The 20,717-nt window shown below is 32.2% G+C and overlaps 1 protein-coding gene across 1 annotated transcript in view; it reads left to right on the forward strand.

Annotated features, from left to right (window-relative positions):
• The window catches only part of CCHa1-R (CCHamide-1 receptor), a 257,472-nt gene that overhangs the window by 120,730 nt on the left and 116,025 nt on the right, over positions 1-20,717 (forward strand). Inside the window, exon 2 of the mRNA XM_089639267.1 lies at positions 5,128-5,523. Within this exon, the coding sequence (XP_089495393.1) occupies positions 5,258-5,523 (266 nt within the window). The 5' untranslated portion in view covers positions 5,128-5,257. The remainder of the gene's footprint in view (positions 1-5,127; positions 5,524-20,717) is intronic.

Raw genomic sequence — 20,717 nt, forward strand, 5'->3', positions numbered from 1 at the left:
ATCGAATTCTGATTTATTGCGTTATCAACATCGGTCTGGGTATCAACAGTGAGACTGTGCCCGGGAAACCGATATAAAATCATCGATAGTTACGCCTATCAATCCGATATTGTTAATTTTACTGTGCTGGACCCCCTGAGAGTATTCAGTGGTCATATATCAACCAGATGGTCGTACAGGTTTTCGTTAAAAAAGGAGCGGAGAATAGAGGTTCTTTATAAGTATGTATGTATCTAATGTTAAATTTACTATCGGACTTAATTCTGTGTACTCTGGTGAACCCACACATATTTCGACCACCGGCCGTTACTGGTCCCGACCCTGGCATCTGGCGATGTTCCCGGAAGAAGCTCACCAAATTACTACGAATAGAAAAATAAAAATCATCAGCCATGGCTTTTTTGACGATTTTTTTATTGAATTCATAGAATTTTAGAATATGTAGGTGTGTAGAGTTTTCTAATTTCATTGTTCAATCTTGTTTGTTAAAGACATCAAACGAACCATTCATGTAATATGTTCCATTTAAGTAGAGTTTATTTACTAAGAAATTCATAACTTTAAGTATTCTCCTGAAATAGATAGTTTATATTTAGCCTGTAGTTGACGATGCAAGAGTATTCCCAAGATGTATTGCCTATTCATTCATGCATTGAAAATTACAGAGTATTGTCATTGAACGGTTAATTGAATAATGTCTTAGATTCAATAAGGACTCGCATCTTTCATATAATTCTCGTTGTTAGTAATTTTGATCCATTAGCCTTCAACCATTCGTGGAATCATTAAAAACTAAACACAAATTGGGATATATTCATCACTGCTTTATATATAATATATAAGTAAACTTGTAATAATAAAATACACAAAAATTAAAATATAAAAAAATACCATCAAAATTTGTGAAACCGGATGGATGAGGCTTTCGTTTAATTAATATTATCCACAATATTAAAAATTTTCCTTCTTTTACTTTTCATCGAGATTATGTACAGGAAAAACACCAATAGCTTGCTTGCAAGTTAGTCCCAATCCTTCTTCTGTTTTCAAAACAAATGCACTCGAATTTGCACCATGTTTTTGTCATTGTTCCAAATTTAAAACACTTTTCCAGCAAGGAGATTATTAGGGATAGGTAGGAATTGGATAAATGACATCCCGGTAGGAACTGATACTCTCATATCAAACACCTCTACTCTTTTAGTTTTCTCAACTTTCGTTAAGGAACTAACGGTAAATATTTGCATACCATTTATGTGTGGTGAATTTTAGTAATGTGTGCCTAAGATGAACATTTTATTTTCAAAGTACCTAATTGGAAACACTTCATAAATCGTAAATTATTGTAATTATTATTGACACATACGCTAGAAATAAAATTTATAACAGAAAATTATGCATACAGGGAACAATTTCTACATTATTTGGCCCTTAATTCTATTTCTAGACATAAATAAAATACTCAGAACTATCCCACCATTTCAAGGTTCGATATTTGACATAGTGCATCTTTTTACTCAATTTTTAAAATATTTTTGATCTTAGTGCTGATTACTTTGAGAAGAGCCCCTGTGACAAACTGAAATAACGCGTTGTAGTTATAATTCTCCACTCAGTATTCCTCTTCGAATACAATCTGTTTGTGGGCGTCCCTACAAATGCGTAATCATTCTGTCGGATGTGACATGGTTTTCTGTTGCAAGAACAGTTTTCTTTTACTAGCACCTGCAATTAATTGATGAAAACTGTGTCTTTCGAGCAACTTAAAAAAAATTGAAATTTGAATATTTTTCTTAAAACTCGGCTGCTTTGTATTTCACAAAATTTACGGGTCATGTAAAGTTATATTGAAACAAGAAATTTTACAAATAGGCTAATGGAATTGAACGTTATTATTTTTTTTGGTAAACTAATGTTTAAGACAAAAAATTTTATGCATAGCACAAAGGGTAAAAATTATTTTTATAAGCAATAATTATTAGCCTGAAACACTCATCCACATTGAAAAATCTCCTGATAAAAGATACATGACGCCAACGGGACTGGACGGAAATGTAATAAGCAGTAATTGTTGAATGAAACACTAGTATATATTGAATTATTTCGCGGATTAGAGATAAGCCGCCATAGCTCAGTGGTCAGAGCTGTCGACCGGAAATCGAAAGGACACGGGTTCATGTCCCGTCGGCGCCATGTATCTTTTATCAGGAGATTTTTCAATGTGGATGAGTGTTTCAGGCTAATAATTTTTGCTTATAAAAATAATTGGAATTGAACGTATTGATCTAACACCAATTAATCAATCGCTAAGTGGTGGCATATAAAAATATGATAAAAGGAAGCTTTATGTAAAAACGAGAAAATATTTCTGTGAACAATTGAAAACTGAACAATTGAGGAAATAAAAAGGAGACAATTTCAGTCAGCTTACCTTATTTGAAATGGGTGCCCAGTATCCGTTTTGAGTTTATAACTCGATCCTTTTAAGCGCTAGCCAAGCGTGACTACATTCTTGCTCTAATTTATTGTTTTTGTTTTAATGAGAAGCATTCTACTGTCTTATTAGCTGTCCATAGTTCATTCCAATCTAAATTAAGTACTTTCTACTGACGTATTTAGAACTAGTTGGGTTTGACCCTTTTCTGAGTTATTGATTTAAACCCTCGAAAGGTTCCATCGAGATATTTTTAACACTAACATATTAATTTTTATCTTGTAGCAAACACTTTGTGGGTATACATAATTATAATAATTTAAAAAAATATCTTTGTTCGAATAGTACTTTATTGTTTATATTTCTGATATATACAATGGTTTCAGTTCAACCCGAACATTCATAGTGGTTTAATATTTTTTTATAAGAACTGATGAAGGTTCGGGTTGAACTGAAACCGGTTGTATATAAATAAATACAATAAAGTGGTATTCAAACAAAGTTATTTTATTTTAATTACTATACAAATATATTCACCTTTTTTTAAAATATGTAAAGTACTTTGTTGTACCATTTTTAAATAAGTTTACAACAATTGACGGTAGAAAACGTGAAGACGTCAAGGTGAATTTTTTTTTTTAAATAGTCATACTCACATTTTAAATTTAGCTAATACAATATTTTGTATCCAACTTTATACAACAACATAATATTTTTATTTATTCATTACATAAGAAGGATAAGGAAAATTAAACAAATGGCTTCCACAAATTATTTGTATTTATTATAAATAATAAGGATAACTAATATTAAAGAAATGGGGGTCCATAAATTATGTGTATTCATTTATTTATATAATATGGGTAAGATATATTAAACAAATTGGGGTCCACAAACTATGTGTATTTATTTATTAAATAACATGGGTAAGATATATTAAACAAATTGGGGTCCACAAATTATGTGTATTTATTTATTAAATAACATGGGTAAGATAAATTAATCAAATTGGGGTCCAAAAATTTTTTGTATTTATTTATTAAATAACAAGGATAAGGAATATCACCAAATTGGGGGGGGGCACAAATTAATTTGTGACGATAGCAACTATCTTTTCAAGAAAAAATTGTCAAAATTTAAACTTTAGATGCAAAGAGCACCTAAGTTGTTCTCAATAATCACTTTTCTGAATTCGCCATCGTTGCTTAGGAAACAAATCTTTATTTTGGTTTAAATAGGGGTTAGGAAATTTGGATAAATAACTGGAGTTTACAATATTAGTAATGAGAAAGAGTTTTCATGGTGAACTAAATATTAATAATAACCAAATCCTTTTACTATGAGCCACCTACTAAATTTGTCATTAAATTTTCCCAATCTTCTCATTCCTAATTAGTTACCCTATGTCGTAAAACTTGTAAGTACATTTTTGAGATGTATAATTTATAAAGAAATACAATTATATAAAGTAACAATACATGACAGTATTATTAGCAATGCAAGAATAACAAGTTCTATTTCATAAGGTCTTCCAATTCCTTGTGATCTTTTCTCATTTGCCATTCACTGATGTTTTTGTTGAACGAATATTAGTTATTGTTATGTTCTGTAATAGCAGTATGCATAATACGGTGTATACATGTGATGTCTTTGAGAAAAAGCTGTCGTATATCTCGGTACCAAAAGTCTCGCTTGTATGTGAATACCTAACAAGAGTCCCAACTACTCCCATCCATCTGGAGCCAGTGAGATTATGGAATCCCCAATTGGGGGTATGTTGTAAGGCTGAAGGTACTGGGGAGGAGAAGGAGATCGGGGAGAGGAAGGTGGAAGAGTACCTGGCTATTCAAAACTGGTCACCAAACACGGCTAAATCCATTTCAAGCAAGGTTTTAATTCTAAAGGGTGGTCTTACACCAGGGTGATGCTAACAGTATATTTAATTCTGGAATGTGCTGCAAATATACCTTATATTATTTAAATGTTTATTTTTTTATTCATTTATTTAACGCTCAGAGAGCTTTTAGATGTAGGTGGTACAATTTTAATGTCAGATAGTTTTGAAACATGAGAAAGAAATAATAAAAATAAAATTACATTAAAAAATAATATATACAAGAAACAAAATTAAAAATAACAATAACATAAATTAAAAAATACAGCGATTTGACTGGTTTACAAAAATATAACTTCCATTTAGGAATAGTGTTGAAATAATAAGTCTTTTACGTAATCCACAAAATACGCAAAGTTAATATTAAATATATCGACATCACCTAAGTATTGGTTTCCTATAGCGTGTAACCGTTGTATTGGGGAGTTCGTAATGCAATTGCGCTTATGTGTGTTGTAGTAGAATAATGTATTTTGTCGTGTTATTGTAGGTATTTGTAAGTTTAAATGATGAAATTGTGAATTAACAAAAATCAATCTAATAAAATTGACTTGCGCATGCCGGGATTTGAACCCGCAACCTTCAGAATGTTGTGGGTCAGTCAAAAGCATTGCGGGAAACATCATTATTGTTAGTTGAAAATTGTGCTGTTCTATCTTCAAAAAGTTATTAAATTGGACCCTTATATAAAATTTCTGTACAGAATCAATGCATGAGTCTTGGATTTTTCAGAAAAATTTAGACTTTTTAAATTAATTTAAAAAAAGCTAATAATGTTTTTTTTCTTCTATTGTTACAGGATTTTCTGCAAATATCAGTGCCAAAAACGATGCGTTAGTATTGATAACTGGACTTCAAAATGGAGGATTTGAAGAAAAGAATATCAAAAATGATTTGACATTGAACCTCTTCATTGATTGACTTTCACAATGGGTCCTGTTGACCTCCAGACAATGGGCATCGGCAACATGACTACTGATGGTGACCAGAATATCACCAGGTCAATCCTGGACTCCGGCTTCCCCAACAATTTCAGTGGACCTATGGTAGAGGATTATACGCCTTATTACACCAGGCCCGAGACGTACATTGTTCCTGTTGTTTTTGCCATCATATTTGTGGTCGGTGTAGTTGGAAATGGAACTTTAGTCGTTGTGTTTCTGAGGCACAGGGCCATGAGGAATGTCCCAAATACGTAAGTACAGTTTTTATTTATTTTTTATTAATTAATATTAATTATAAATAACCAGTCGATTCTGCGAAAAACAGGTTCAGCTTTTCAGAAATGAGATTTTTTTCAAATATACCGTATTCATTTGTTTTGGCCTTCAGCAAATCTTTTACGAAGTATCAGAAAATTGTCAATTGGCATTGTTTTTACTTTTGCGTGCTTTAAGGGCCAGTTGTATTACAAAATTTGAAAAATTTTAAAGTTAATATTCAACCTTTACAAAACTTGAAAATTAACTAATAAATTTGATGAAGTGTTCAAATTCTGTAAAACAATTGGGCCTAAGTCTGCAGATGGGATGAGACAAAATTCTTCTTTGTGGTGCGAATATTACTCGGTAGTTAATGAATACCTTCAACTCTGTGATGGAAAGACGGAAAAATATGCTCAAATAAAAGAAAAGCGAAATCAGTTATTCCATCTAAGCAAATTCAAAGTCTTCGCTGTGAATGTCAAATTAAGAATATCTTAACCGTAAAAAAAGCAGGTGTGACAGTAGGAATAGTAAGATTTTCAACTTACCTACTCTCATTGTAATTCTATCATTCTTCTGGCACCGCGAGTTTTGACGTTGAATATGTATTTAGATACGTTATTTAATTTATTTCGATGTTAAAACCCCAAAATCTATCTAGAAATGTACTGTTGAATTAAAATAAACTTTAATATCCCTTTTTAATATCGTTAAAGTATTAACAAAATTCTTTCGGTTTAAAGAAAACAATTAAAAAATATTCGACCTATTTTATTTTAACCGTTACCAATTTTATCCTATTATGGCGATCCAGACTGTCTGACTGATCGTCAATTGACTAAAACTGGTAACGATCAATTATAAAATATGTAGAAAATGTTTCAAATTGTTTCAATATCACATAAATTACCAGTATCAAAATTGGAAATATTAAAAACTAATTCCTAACTTTAAACACATACATTGTATGTAGAGTTAGGAATTAGTGCGTTTTTAATAGTGCTGTTTGGTTGATTTGAAATGGAAATATATTGTATAGCTCTCGTAAGAACTCATTTCAAAGGCCTTACATTTTATTTTACTTGGTTACTCTGGCACTTAATAGTTGATTTCCTTTTAAATAAGTTCACCTGGGTTCTCAATGAACATTTAGATCTGTCTCCTGATTTCACGTCGTGACTCCTAAGTCACGTGATTCTCTTTGGACGTTTAGCGCAGTCTCCCGATTTCACAACGTGACTCCTAAGTTGTCTGGTTCTCTTTGAATCTTTAGCGCTGTCTCCTGATCTCATAACGTGAAACGTGATTTTTTTTGGATATTTAGCGCTGTCACAATATGACCCCTAAGTCATCTGCATCTGCGTATGTTTAACGCAGCATCATTCCTAAGTCATTTAAGGTTCCCTCCACACCAGATGGAATAGTGGCAACGTTAAAACTTGAATAAATTTTAATTTCTTGATATTTATTTAACTCTATTTTTCGACTTCCAACATTTGCAATATGTTTTGAATCAGTACCCATCCTGTTAAAAATTTGTTCTACAACCTTCTTCAGTTTACTTTTCTATACCTGTTGAGTAAATACTAGACACTTTCGGGGCTAGAAATGGAGTGTACGATCACATATATAACAAGATAATGATTATTTACCGTGAAAGAAAAATCTCAAAAATGAAAATTATTTGTATAATATCGTGGGTGTATAGTACCTTCGAAAAGGTTATTTTAAATTTAGGCTCTAAATACACTCGGCACTGAAATAAAGATTCAGATATGTTTATTATATTGTACGATTTTTTTCCGATTTTAATTCTATGAAAACAAATGTGAAAAAAAATCATAACTTTTATATGGTAAGCCAAGTGGTTCGCTATGTTTAACATCTTAGCAGGAGTACCCGGGTTTATGGGATAAGGTCTGTCTATGTAATGGCATCGGAAGTGTCTGCCCACCAAATGCATGGATGGCCGATTGAGAGACGCCAGTTGAGCCCTTTTCACTTCTCTAGCCGGACTATCTCGACCCATCGCCTTGGGAGTGATGGATTCATATGTTTTTCACTCCTGGACACATTGATCTCTAGATTCCTACCCACAACTCATCCCCTTATCCTTCCCAGAACCTCCTCTCCTTTATTTCTTTGAGACCCTCCACACGTCATCCCCAGAGATGATGGCGTAGGCTTTGAAAGAAGCTAAGAGTATAGCAAATATTAAATGAATCTCGTGATTTATATTTGATCACGAAGAATGTTTAAAACAAAAAAAAAAGTACATGAGCTTTTTAATTTATACAATTTTAAGATTTTACAAAGAAAACCTGACTACATCGTATACGCTAAATCCCAGCTGAGATCTATCTCACTTTGATGGATTCAATGTAAAACAGAATATCGCTGCTAAGTGTGCTGCTGCTTTGAAGTTAAAGTCCGTTTGATCCAACAGCTACAAATATGAGCATCTTGTGAAACCTCCATCACTTGTCTGAGCTTTTGCCTTTCGAAATATCTTTGTTTTATATTGAGAAACTAATAATCCCAGATAAATATATATATATAAATACGACACATCTCCAAAATAATTTGTTTTCAGACAAAAGCTATTTTATGTACGTAAAACAACAAAAAATACGAGCCGCACATGGAATCTCAATCTTCAATCTATATCATTAAATTTTTTTTTTTTTTTGTATTTTTTGAAATGATTTGGATTTAACATAACGGTATACCAAAGATACCTTGCATGACCGGCTATCAATGAAAATCATTTTACAATAAAAACACATAAATTTGTTTTTGACCACTATAGTTTTATTTTCACTCTACCGGTTTCATATTTCCAGTTAACCGCTCTGTTCTTCCTGGAATTCCCGTAATTACCCCTTCCACTTTGTCCACCCCTCCCTCAAACACTTAACATTTTTGTGTATATATGTCAATATTTTGTGTAGTAGATCAGTTTTTAATATTCTCCTGACAAAGGAAGGGTTCTTCCGAAACCGGTAGAGTGAAAATAAAACTATAGTGGTCAAAAACAAATTTATGTGTTTTTATTGTAAATTATGATGAGCCACAAAGTGAATGCTTTTTACAATTACGAAAATCATTTTATTTTTGAAGTGAAACTTCTTTAGGCGCGTAATGAATTTTCGGGGACGGAGTAAAACCGAGTCACGATCGAAACGAAAATGCGGGTACCCCCACCACCGATTAAAGTTCATTTGATCTAGTCAAAGTTTTGAAGTAACATATAAATGCTTCTTAGCTCATCCCGACAACTGGCGTTGGTGGTGTAATGGTCAGCATAGTTGCCTTCCAAGCAGTTGATCCGAGTTCGATTCTCGGCCATCGCACATTATTTTTTTGTTTTTAACGCCTTTTTCATTCAATATCTTATTTTTTAGTAGGTCAGAACATTTTTTAAAAGAAAATAATATTGCAAAATAATAAAAACACTTATCTCACTGTGATAAAACATTACTCCGCTAGAGCGCGCTTTGCGTTATTGTGTTGGATTAAAATTATTATCTAATCCGTATATTATGATAATTGTATTACATTTATTTAATTAATTTATTTATTTTGATAATATGTAATAATTTTCAAAGTTTTGAAGTAACATATAAATGCTTCTTAGCTCATCCCGACAACTGGCGTTGGTGGTGTAATGGTCAGCATAGTTGCCTTCCAAGCAGTTGATCCGAGTTCGATTCTCGGCCATCGCACATTATTTTTTTGTTTTTAACGCCTTTTTCATTCAATATCTTATTTTTTAGTAGGTCAGAACATTTTTTAAAAGAAAATAATATTGCAAAATAATAAAAACACTTATCTCACTGTGATAAAACATTACTCCGCTAGAGCGCGCTTTGCGTTATTGTGTTGGATTAAAATTATTATCTAATCCGTATATTATGATAATTGTATTACATTTATTTAATTAATTTATTTATTTTGATAATATGTAATAATTTACAGAAAAAAAATTTTTGGAACTATACATTAATCGAACGTCATTCATCTATAAGAAAATATTAGAAAAAGCAAATCCATGCTTCGTCGTTGAATTATTTAACCTCTAATTTTCAAACTAACCTAAGAGAGAAAATAGAGATGATGAAATGAAAATAGAGAGAGAGGAATACTAGAAGTTTCACTTCTGTCTTGCGTAGGCTTGACACACCCAGTTTTTTTCTTTGCTTTAAGAGATTAATTTATTTATTAAAAATAATAAAAAGTACATTTGCGATACATTAGAGCAAATAACGTACATACATACTTTCAGTATCACCTTGTGGAAGACCTCCATTCAAAATCGATATGTTGCTTAAATGACATTAGCTGTGCATGGAGATAAGATCTTAATGGCCAGGTAATTTCACATCCTACTCTTCACCATCTCTTTTCCCTAATCATTAAATCCTCAGTGTCACAACATACCTCAATTAGGATACCTTAGACTCACTGGCTTCTGATGGTGAGGAGCAGTTGGGAGCAGTGCGGCCGCCCCGGGAACCATTTACTTGAAAACCAACCCCTTTGCTGTAGATTACCTCAATTGGTTCACTACGTTTGGTTACTTAGCAAGGGTGCCTAGATTCATGGGGTGAGGTTTTATCTTGGTCTTAGCAGCGATGCGCCTGCCCACCAGCTGCATGGCGGGCTGGATTGGAGAGGCTGGTTAAGGGAGACTTCTTAACCTTTCCAGTCAAACTCCTTCGTCCCATCGCTTTACACCGTAGTGGGAGGAATGGATTTGTATTCCGTCACTCCTGGACCCACTAACCCCCAGATTCCTACCTACCCCTCATAAATTTTTCTTACACATCTCCAAAAATGACAGGTTCTTAGTGAAATTATTTTTCTGTTTGAAATGAATGTAAAAATATTGCTTTTGAGATGGTTACGGATTATTGCGATATCTTTTTTATCAGCACCCAATCACATATCAATAAAGTTTTGCTATGTAAACTTAATCAAATACCCTTTGGAAAATAAATATTAGATATTACTTTTCTTCGGAAGCTTAAAGGTCGAAAGGTTAATAGTGGAGATTTTGCTCCACATTTGTTGACATTATATTGTCAATATCTCTTTGTGATCCTTTTTGATGGTAAGCCCAAGGGAAATTATGTGCACAACCGAGGGTGAATGTACCATATTTATCAAGTAAACAAACCGAGATATTAAAATTTTCTCGCTAAAAACAAAGTCGCTATTCGCGTTTGTCTGTGCGCTTAGTTCTTCTAAACGAAACAACGGATTGTAATAGGGTTTTCACTTTTATTTAGATATTTTTTTAAGGAGGTTTAAATATGCAGTCGAAGTAGTAGTCTCTAATACGCAGCTTGTTAGAATACAATTCAAGAGTGTGGTCTCCATACAATCAAAACGCGTGCAGCACAAACTTTTACGATTTATTAACATCAAACTTCAAGTACATATTTAACACATAAACTTTACATTCTTACCAAATACGCTTTAAATACATACCCTAGAAAATCAAAGAAAAAGTACCAAATCAATCAACCAGGCAAAATATATTTTATAACTCCGGGTCTAACTACCACACACACGCACATATTTCTCGCCTTCATACACTTGGAAATAAATTCACCCCAAATATGAAAAAGAAAAAAAAAAGAAAAGTTTTTTTCTTCCTAGATCAATCCCGATGAGTTTAAAAAACTCATTGTAGGACGGGAGGAACTTACAATACATAGGTGGGAGTTAATAGGTTTAATTTTACATTGGTATTTAATTTAAGTTTATCAGTATATTAGACATACTTGAATGTTTTATATTATTACTTAGGAGCATCTTTTTTATTTCATATTTTTCTTATTGCAAATTACTTGTATTCACTTGAAAATTACATATTATGGACCCGTAAAATTGTTGTTTATTATTTTTAAAGCATGCAATTTATATTATATATAAAAATATATTATATTTTTATACAATTTCTAAACTTGTTATTCTACACTTTTTTCTCTTTTCATGTGCTATGTATATTTAAAATTATATGTACCGTGTCTTATGTTAAGTTTTTTGTCATTTTTGTTGTTGTTGTTAATTAAACATTTAAAAACCCCTGTTGAATCATGTGACTTCCATCACGGCGTTTATGACTAATAAAATATATAACGTACGCAAATTGCGTTTAAAAAAGAAGATAAAAGTCTCCGAGCAATGCTGGCTACACGTCGGTCTAATTATATTTACCCGCCACCGATCTGGGGAAAAAATATTAGTTGAATGTTTGCTTAGCTCTCTGGTCGCTAGGGCGATATTAAGATGTATAATTCTCACTGTTCCGTGACAAAACAGAACAGCGATATAATAGAACTTTGAAGAACAGTACAGATAAGTGAAGAATAAGATCAGAGCTACAACAAACCTTAACTTAACAACTTTTAGACGGCCTCCTTGACCGAAGGTAAGGGTCTAGCAAGCTAAAGGTCACGTGTTCAAATCTCGGCGTGCGAATGTTAATTGATTAATTTGTGTAAATGCATTATTTTCCATTTTTTTTCTACTGGTTTACCACACATTTTAACATTCACAAATCAGCACATAAATAAAGCACTGTTATTCGAGTCAGGACACTTTTATCTTACGAGTTTTTTTTCCTCACTTCACGTGGCTAAGGATGTTTTCGAACTTGGGTTTATTAGCGCTTCGCACGTTGTAAACACAAAATGATTTATATTGGGTAAGAACAAGAATATATATTTTTTGGATCTTGAAATTTGTTACATTTATTCTATGTTTATTTGAAATGTGCGTCCATGTACCTTACTTTTGCAGTCTAGAAATATCCAAAAACCTTTCGTATGCTTGTCTTAGGGAGAAATCATATGTGAGTGGTTTATTTATGGACCATATGCACAACATTTACCATCGTCCTAAAAGCTGTTCATTTGTCAACATTAGTCCAAATGCTCACGGGGCAACTGAAACTTGTTGGCTTCTGTCGGTTGCAAACTAGTTGGCAATCGAACTTCTCTTCTGTCATTATCACATAATGTTAAAAATCAGGAAGTCTGAAGTCGTAAATACATCGGAATTTTTCAACCTCCACAATAAATATAATATTTTCCTGCTCGGACATATCGTAATCTGATAGCTCTTGAGGTATGGACAAATGACAAGTTTCTTGAAAACTGACATATCTATGGGCAACTGAAACGCACAGACGATTTGCGAGTGACTGGTTGCGCCGCCGTTGAAAACTAGTTGATTGGAACTGGCCGTTGAAATAAATAATAAAAATAAGGATAGCAACTTGAGTTGCCAACTGTTTTTTTTCAGTTGCCCCGTGAGCGGGTGGACTTATAAGGAGCAAGTTAGGACGTACGTTCCTTTCGAACGCTCCATGATGACGTGGAAACAAGTTCTGCCTGGAAATACTATAATTAATAAGGCACTATTGGTTTCTCATAGTTAAAGTAGGTAAAATCGTGAAAAACAAATGATTTTTTTTTATTATTTAAAGAAAGCAAGACAAAAATATATATTACAGTAAATAATAAAATAAAATACAGAAAAAAAAACAGAAAAGTTCCAATTAACTACTTTTCAGTAGTTTGTCGATGGCAACTTTTCACATAAAAATATAAAAAAAAAGATAAAAACTTATTTTACTTAATGACAACAGAGATAACAATAAAAAAATAACAATTAGTTTTAAAAATATAAAAACATATACACAACAGTGATAGTATCTACCTATAGTTTGTATTAGACTCTAATACAAACTATTTCTTTCAGCGAGCCAATTTTTCAACATAATATTTGTTTTTACATTTGTACATTTTTTTTATTTCCGCAAGTAACATATTTAAGCAACTAGGTATCATATAGTCCAGTGTTCTTTGTCCATATTTGTTTAAATGCTTAGGTACAATTAGTCCTTTATTTATCGTAAAACGAGTATTGTAAGTGTGGTCCAGTCTATTTATGTATATAGGGCTATCCATATGCTGAAATATAATTTTATACCACAGAATTGATCTTACTGAGAAAATTTTAAGATTCTGATAAAGGTATGGAACATTATGCCTTTGTTCGTATAAAATTTTATGAGCTAATAATTTAACTAGTGAATTTTGAACTGATTGAACATTACATATCAATTCGGATGTAAAAATTTTGGTCGATGTTATACAATCGTGAGATTGCGTTTAGTAAGGCTGAAAGCTGAAGACATGGGGTTGGGGAAGAAATATCCTCCGTCGTTGAGGGGTAAGGCTTTCGAATGGCAATTCGAAGGTTGCAGGATCAAAACCTGGCATGCGCAAGTAAATATTATTTAATTAAATTGTGTTGTTTCAGCATTAATTAATTCAAAATAATACAATATGGTGTATTTGCAGTAATTTCCATAGCGAAAATACTCTCAGTAACGACCTGGTGGACGACTACCATTCAGAATTGAAACGTTGTTTTAAATGTCTTAAGCCGTTTTTGGTGACCAGATCTGAATAGCCTGGTACTTTCTCACCTCCAACCCTTCCCCATAACCTTCAGCCTCACAACGTACTCAATTTTGGGATGCCGAATATCAATACTGATTAGTTCTGTTACATTCTGCTAAATAGACGAAGTGAAATAATTTATTGTTCAAAAATACAGAAAACTTTCGCTGAGTTTACGGGTATTTTATTTAGTCATTGGTTTACCCGAATCACCCCGAGATTTGTAAAAAAATAAATTATTTTGGAATAGCCAAATGAGCAAATACTCAAATTGTAAAATTTAATCATTGAATACAATATCCCCGAGATCTGGAATAAAAATTAAAAAAAAAAAAAAAAAAAAAACTAGCGATTTTCGATTAAACTTGTCGATTTCCGCTGCATGCAAAGGCTCTTTAAAAGAAAAACGCCTGATTTGAACTCCTCCATCTAATGATGAGAACTATTTAAGTCGGCAGTAATTTTAAGTTTAAAAAAATACTGTCGCATCTAATAATTTAACCCAGGACCTTAGCCTAAATCTATCTACATAACGTATCTTTTTATAATTTTTCTCTTTCAAATTTTCATTTGAGAATCAGTAATATTGTCTTCAGTTATTAAAAATGTTTTTAAAAAAGAAATTAAATATTCATGTACTTTTTAGTAGCAAGAAAATCCGTTTGAGAAAACATACGCAATTCTATCGATATGGTCAGGTCATGTTTCCATACTAAGAAGCTGATCAAAATAAGATAATGTCATAGAACATAAAACAAGCTTCAACTTCAATTCAACCCCAAAAATACATTCCAAAACACAAATTCCTTTCAAGAATTTTTAAAAATATTTATGCTAATGTATATATACAACAACAACAATACGGAGAGTGCACACGCATTATTTTTATCCTAACAAAATCATCTAAAGTCATAAAAAGTATTAAATTCAAAGTGTTTCACCTAATTATATTAAATTAACACTGGCTTAAAGTTTACTAATTGTCAGAAAAGTTATAGTGCGTTAAAAGTGTATAAAACAAGGATTAGTGTAATCAAGTGACAGTTGTTATAAGCCCCCCGCGCCCGCACCTACACCGCCCACGCCGCCAGCGGTAGTACTTACACGCCCTACCAAAAATCCAGGGGTTCACAACTGTTTAAAAAAAAAAAATAACAATGGCTCTGAGTGATAAAGCTTTGCAGTATATTACCAAAGTAAATGCGATAATCAGTGGATTGATCTCAATCGTTCATGAGCCTAGCAATAAATTCTCTAAGGAAAATATCGTAAAAATAATACCAAAAACAACCGAACTTATGGCTACGATTGCAGAATTGGTAGTCGATTTTGGAGTAATGCAAGGAGAATTAAATTCAATGAAAAATAATACGCAACTCAGCAGGACCAACCCGATTGACATTAATATGGGTGATATTGTCACCGAAATGGAAGATAGGGCCATCAGATCTAACAACGTCATATTATATAACGTTCCCGAGAGCTTGTCTGATGAAAAGGCAGTCATCATTACGGAAGATAGAGACAAAGTTTCTTCGGCTATAAAAGCTATCGACCCGTCATTAGATCTAATCAACGTCAAAGTATTCCGACTGGGTGCCAAGAAAATTGCCAACAAAAATCGTCCAATTAAATTGGAATTTACAAACAATATCGCACCGAGAACTCTCCTACGTAATAGCATCAAATTTAAAGACGGAATCAAAGCAAGTAATGACTTAACCATCCTCCAAAGGAATCAATTGGTGGAGCTTATAAAGCAGTTATTGTTCTGTCAAGAGAATGGTGAACCAAACCTTACCATAAAGTACATAAACTCCAAACCAACTATTGTTACAACCCTTCCAAAAAACGACCCAATGTAAACAAACTGAAGTGCTATTACCAAAATGTCAGAGGCATGAAAACTAAACTTAAGGACTTTAAAATACATGCCCCAACACTGCCACATGACATCCTCATTCTTACGGAAACCTGGCTGGAACCATCCATCAACTCTGCTGAGCTTGGTCTACCCCACCATCATATTTACCGGTCTGACAGAAGTCAACAAACCAGCGCTAAATCTAGAGACGGTGGCGTCATGATAGCTGTCAACAAGATACATCCTTCAAAACTTCTGAAAACCAAAAATTCTAATGTGGAGCAAGTTTACATTTTACTAAACGGCAAAAATCAAAAAAATATCATAGGCAGTGTTTATATTCCGCCATCATCAGATATAAGTGTATACAAAAGTCATTTCGAGGATATTGAACAACTGTCGTTTAAATTTCCAAATAGTAAAATCACTATCATCGGTGATTACAATTTACCAAAAATCAACTGGGGTACCCGCGACAATTCTACATTATCTCAAAACTCTAGCTTAACTGACACAGAAAAAGAAATAGTTGAATTATGTGATTTCCTTAACCTAGTTCAATTAAACAATGTAAAAAATGACAATAATAGATTACTAGATCTTGTTCTTTATACCGACTTGTCAACTGCGGTTGAAAAGTCACTCGATTCAGTTCTTCCCCCTGATTCTCATCACCCACCTTTAGATATTACTGTTTTATGTAACCCTATAAAATGCCAAATTAAAAACCAGACACAATATCCTAACTTTAATAAAGCCAATTATGTTGCAATACGCAATTATCTATATAACACTGACTGGTCTATACTAGAAGGAGGTAATCTCGATGAGAATATTAAAGCCTTTTACGATCATCTATATAAAACCATAGAAAACTTTGTCCCAATTAGTTATAAACTATCTTCAAATTTCCCTCGCTGGTTTAGCAAGGACCTCATTAACATAGTAATTGAGAAGAAAAAAGCGCATAAAATTTACAAAGAAACAACAAATCTTTCTGATTTTATAATTTTCAGCAAGCTGCGAAAAGATTGTAATAAATTATCAAACATTTGTTATAATAATTACATTAAGAATGTGGAATTTTCGATTGGTAACAATGTAAAACATTTTTTCAACTATTGTAAAGCTCAAAATAACAACAACCTTGGCATACCTGAAACTATGCACTATAAACTGAAAACTTCCTGTAAAATCAAAGATATTGTCAATTTGTTTGCAGATTTTTTTAAGAATGTATATGAAACAGATATCCCTGATGAAGACATTCCAAACTTTGAGTCCGATATAAATTTACAACTATCTCAGATACATATTGAGATTAAAGAAATTGCAGCATGTATCAAACTACTGGAACCTAAATCGTGCTCAGGGCCAGATAAAATTCCCCCCGTATTTCTAAAAAACTGTGGGAGTAGTGTCTCTAACCCTCTGTACCTACTATTTAATCAATCACTTTTAACAGGCAAGTTCCCACAAATATGGAAAAATAGCTTTCTCACTCCTATATTTAAAAGCGGAGATAAGTCTTTAGTTGAAAATTACAGACCAATATGCATACAATCGTCAATACCAAAAATTTTTGAAAAGTTAATTCTCCAAAAAATATGTTCTTGCATAAAATTTAATATCTCATCATTTCAACATGGTTTTATCTCTGGACGATCTACCTTAACTAACCTTCATACAGTGATGAACATTTTATCTCTGGTGCTCTTGCTAATAGAGAACAAGTTGATTCAATTTACACGGATTTTAGTAAAGCTTTTGATAAGGTTTGCGTTAAAATTCTTATAAATAAATTGTCTAAATTAGGAATAAGTGGTAATTTATTATGTTGGATTAAGAATTATTTATCAAAACGTGTACTAACTGTCTGTATTAAAGAACACTTATCTTACGAATTTGAAGCCACTAGTGGTGTGCCTCAGGGTTCGCACCTTGGTCCAATATTGTTTATACTATTCATAAACGATGTCACTTCCATATTCACTGATGTTAACATATTATTATTTGCTGATGACATGAAAATATATAAAATCATAAAAAATATATACGACTGCTTGTCCCTCCAATCCAATTTTATAAAATTCGTAGAATGGTGTACCATTAACAAACTTACACTTAACATAAAAAAATGTCAAATCATGAGTTTCTTTAGAATTAAAAACCCTATCAAATATAGTTACTCTTTTAACAATCACAGTTTATTGTCAGTACCTGTAATAAGGGACCTTGGAATAACCTTCGACTCTAAACTACTATTTACCAATCACATTGATATAATAACGGGTAAAGCAATGAAAATTCTGGGCTTCATTGTAAGAATTTGTAAAGATTTTAAAAATATCCAAACATTTAAAATACTATATACAACTCTGGTTAGGAGTCATTTAGAATACAATTCCCCCATATGGAACCCTTTCTACAAAAGCCATGCAAACTCCATTGAAAGAATCCAACGCAAATTTCTCAGATCAATTAATTTCAAATTAGGTATTCCCGCGGTTGACATAAACTATGAATCTTTATTACAAAAAATGAGACTCTTATCGTTAAAAGATAGAAGAATACTCAATGATCTTATTTTTTTATTTAAAATAAACAATAACTGGTTTGACTCCCCTGAATTGGTCTCATTAATAAATTACCATGTACCTAGTAGACCGACTCGACTCAAAACACCTTTCCACTGTGACAATACTATGACGAACGCAGAACAAAACTCAACCATAAATCGCTTGCATATTTTAGGCAATGAATATGCTAATATTGATCACGCTGCCGGTAATCTGTCTTCATACAAAAGATGCGTTAAACTAAATTTGTTTGCTAGTACCACGTAAATACATCATGTAAACATAATATGCCTACCAGTACTTCTAAAACTATTAACGCACTTGAAATCATAAGTACTTGTAAAATTTATCATATCGGTTAACATAATCCAGGATTTATTACTTTTTATATTTAAATCATTGTCGGTACCTTGAGATAGGTATCTTATTGGTTCATTTTATTGTTTTATTTCAATCTTTAAATTTTTATTTTTATTTTTACTTTTTCCTAATAAATTATGGTTTGTACTTTAATACTTTATATTTTAAACTATTCACTTTACAATTTACTTTTATACATTATAGTTTTTATACACTACTTATTACCTTACTTTTTACCTATTTTCTTAAATTTTACTAACATTTATACTGTTATTCTTCATGTTGTTGTACTATTATAAGTATGTCAATTATGTTAATGGCACGTGTTGTGCCGTATATGTGTAAATAAATAAATAAATATCATTTCATTGTAAGCTTAACAGTGCGAGAATTCTATTTATAGGAAAAGGATGATCATTGTAAAGACGAAAAACCTTTTCAAGGGTTACTTTATGTATTCTAAATTCAACGGGAAGGGATAGTTTCATCCGATCCTATTTTCACGGCTCACTGATATAGGCTTAGAATTTATTTTCCAGCTGAGATTTCCTTTCGCACTCAATTTAAGAGATTCAAAAAATCAGAGCAGTGTTAAGAAATGGTAATTTCAAATAAATAACCTATAATTTAATGAATATATTTGTACAGCGCCCTTACGGTAATTTTTCACGAAAACGGCACTATGTAAATTAGCCAAGTATTTTTATTAGAATATCAATCCACAATTCATACATATTTTCGCATTGTCATACAATTCATAATATTTAGGATTTATTTAGGATAATGATCGATACTTTTTTATTTTACTTATTCATTTTTAAATAAACATTCAACTGATTACTTTTTAAATACATGTATTTCAATTTCACTTTTATTTTCGGGAATGGATAAATGCACAGACATGTGAATATTAATAGACTAGAACCTAAAGGTGAGGGGTAAAATCAACTGTTGAAGAACGCAGAGGGAAAAGCTAACTGTGATTCGTCAATAAATCAATCTGACAGTATATAGGCATCTCGCATTATAATATCACCATTTAGTTCTTATAAGTAAAATCTGATTTTGGAGCGCAAATTACTCGCCACGTTATGAACAAATTTGCGAAGTCCAAATTCGCAATAGTAAATTTCTTCTATTTTCAGAGTCGAATATTTTGTTGACATATTTAGTCACTTTTAGACACTTTTATAAATGTTTCATAATTTACTTCCCAGTAAATAACGATTAGCACACTTGAGAATCGCTACATTCGACCAATGTTCGAGGGTTGTCACGACCGCTCTGTTCCTATTAATAATAAAATAATGAAATCTTTAAGAAAATATATAACATTTCACTTTTAAGAAGATAATAGAAATGTAAAACAACTAAAAAAACAAATGAAATTATATACACACAGCTTTTACCAGCGATTCCTAAGAGTATTTGGAGTAAAAATTTGGACATCATTCGGTATAACCTGGCGCATTACATGATATGCACTCCTTCTCGTTCCAGCAGTACCGTAGATACGAAACAAGCGCGTACCTAACACGTGGTCCTTTGCGACGTGTAAAAGTATGATCCGATAATATATGATCGGTGGCGACGTGCGATAGAAAAATATAATATTTTTAATTTTAATAGATAAAAAAATATCATCGGACAGCAAAATGACACGTACATTTTTCATTCGAAACATGCTCACTGTATCTACATTTACTTCCAAACATACCAATTTTTCACAATTGATAACCAACCATTTATCCTATATTAAGCGTTGTTTATGAGTTGTGTAAAATTCAAATCTCGTTTAGTAATAACGCCATTAAAGTGGAATAAATTTAAAAATGATTGATTTATTATCCTTTATTAATATGACGGAATTCCAGCAAGATATAACAGATGAAAAAATACAA

This window comes from Hesperophylax consimilis, chromosome 1 (genome assembly GCF_061612785.1).
Source record: "Hesperophylax consimilis isolate HC1 chromosome 1, BYU_Hcon_1.0, whole genome shotgun sequence".
Taxonomy (NCBI): Eukaryota; Metazoa; Arthropoda; class Insecta; order Trichoptera; family Limnephilidae; genus Hesperophylax; species Hesperophylax consimilis.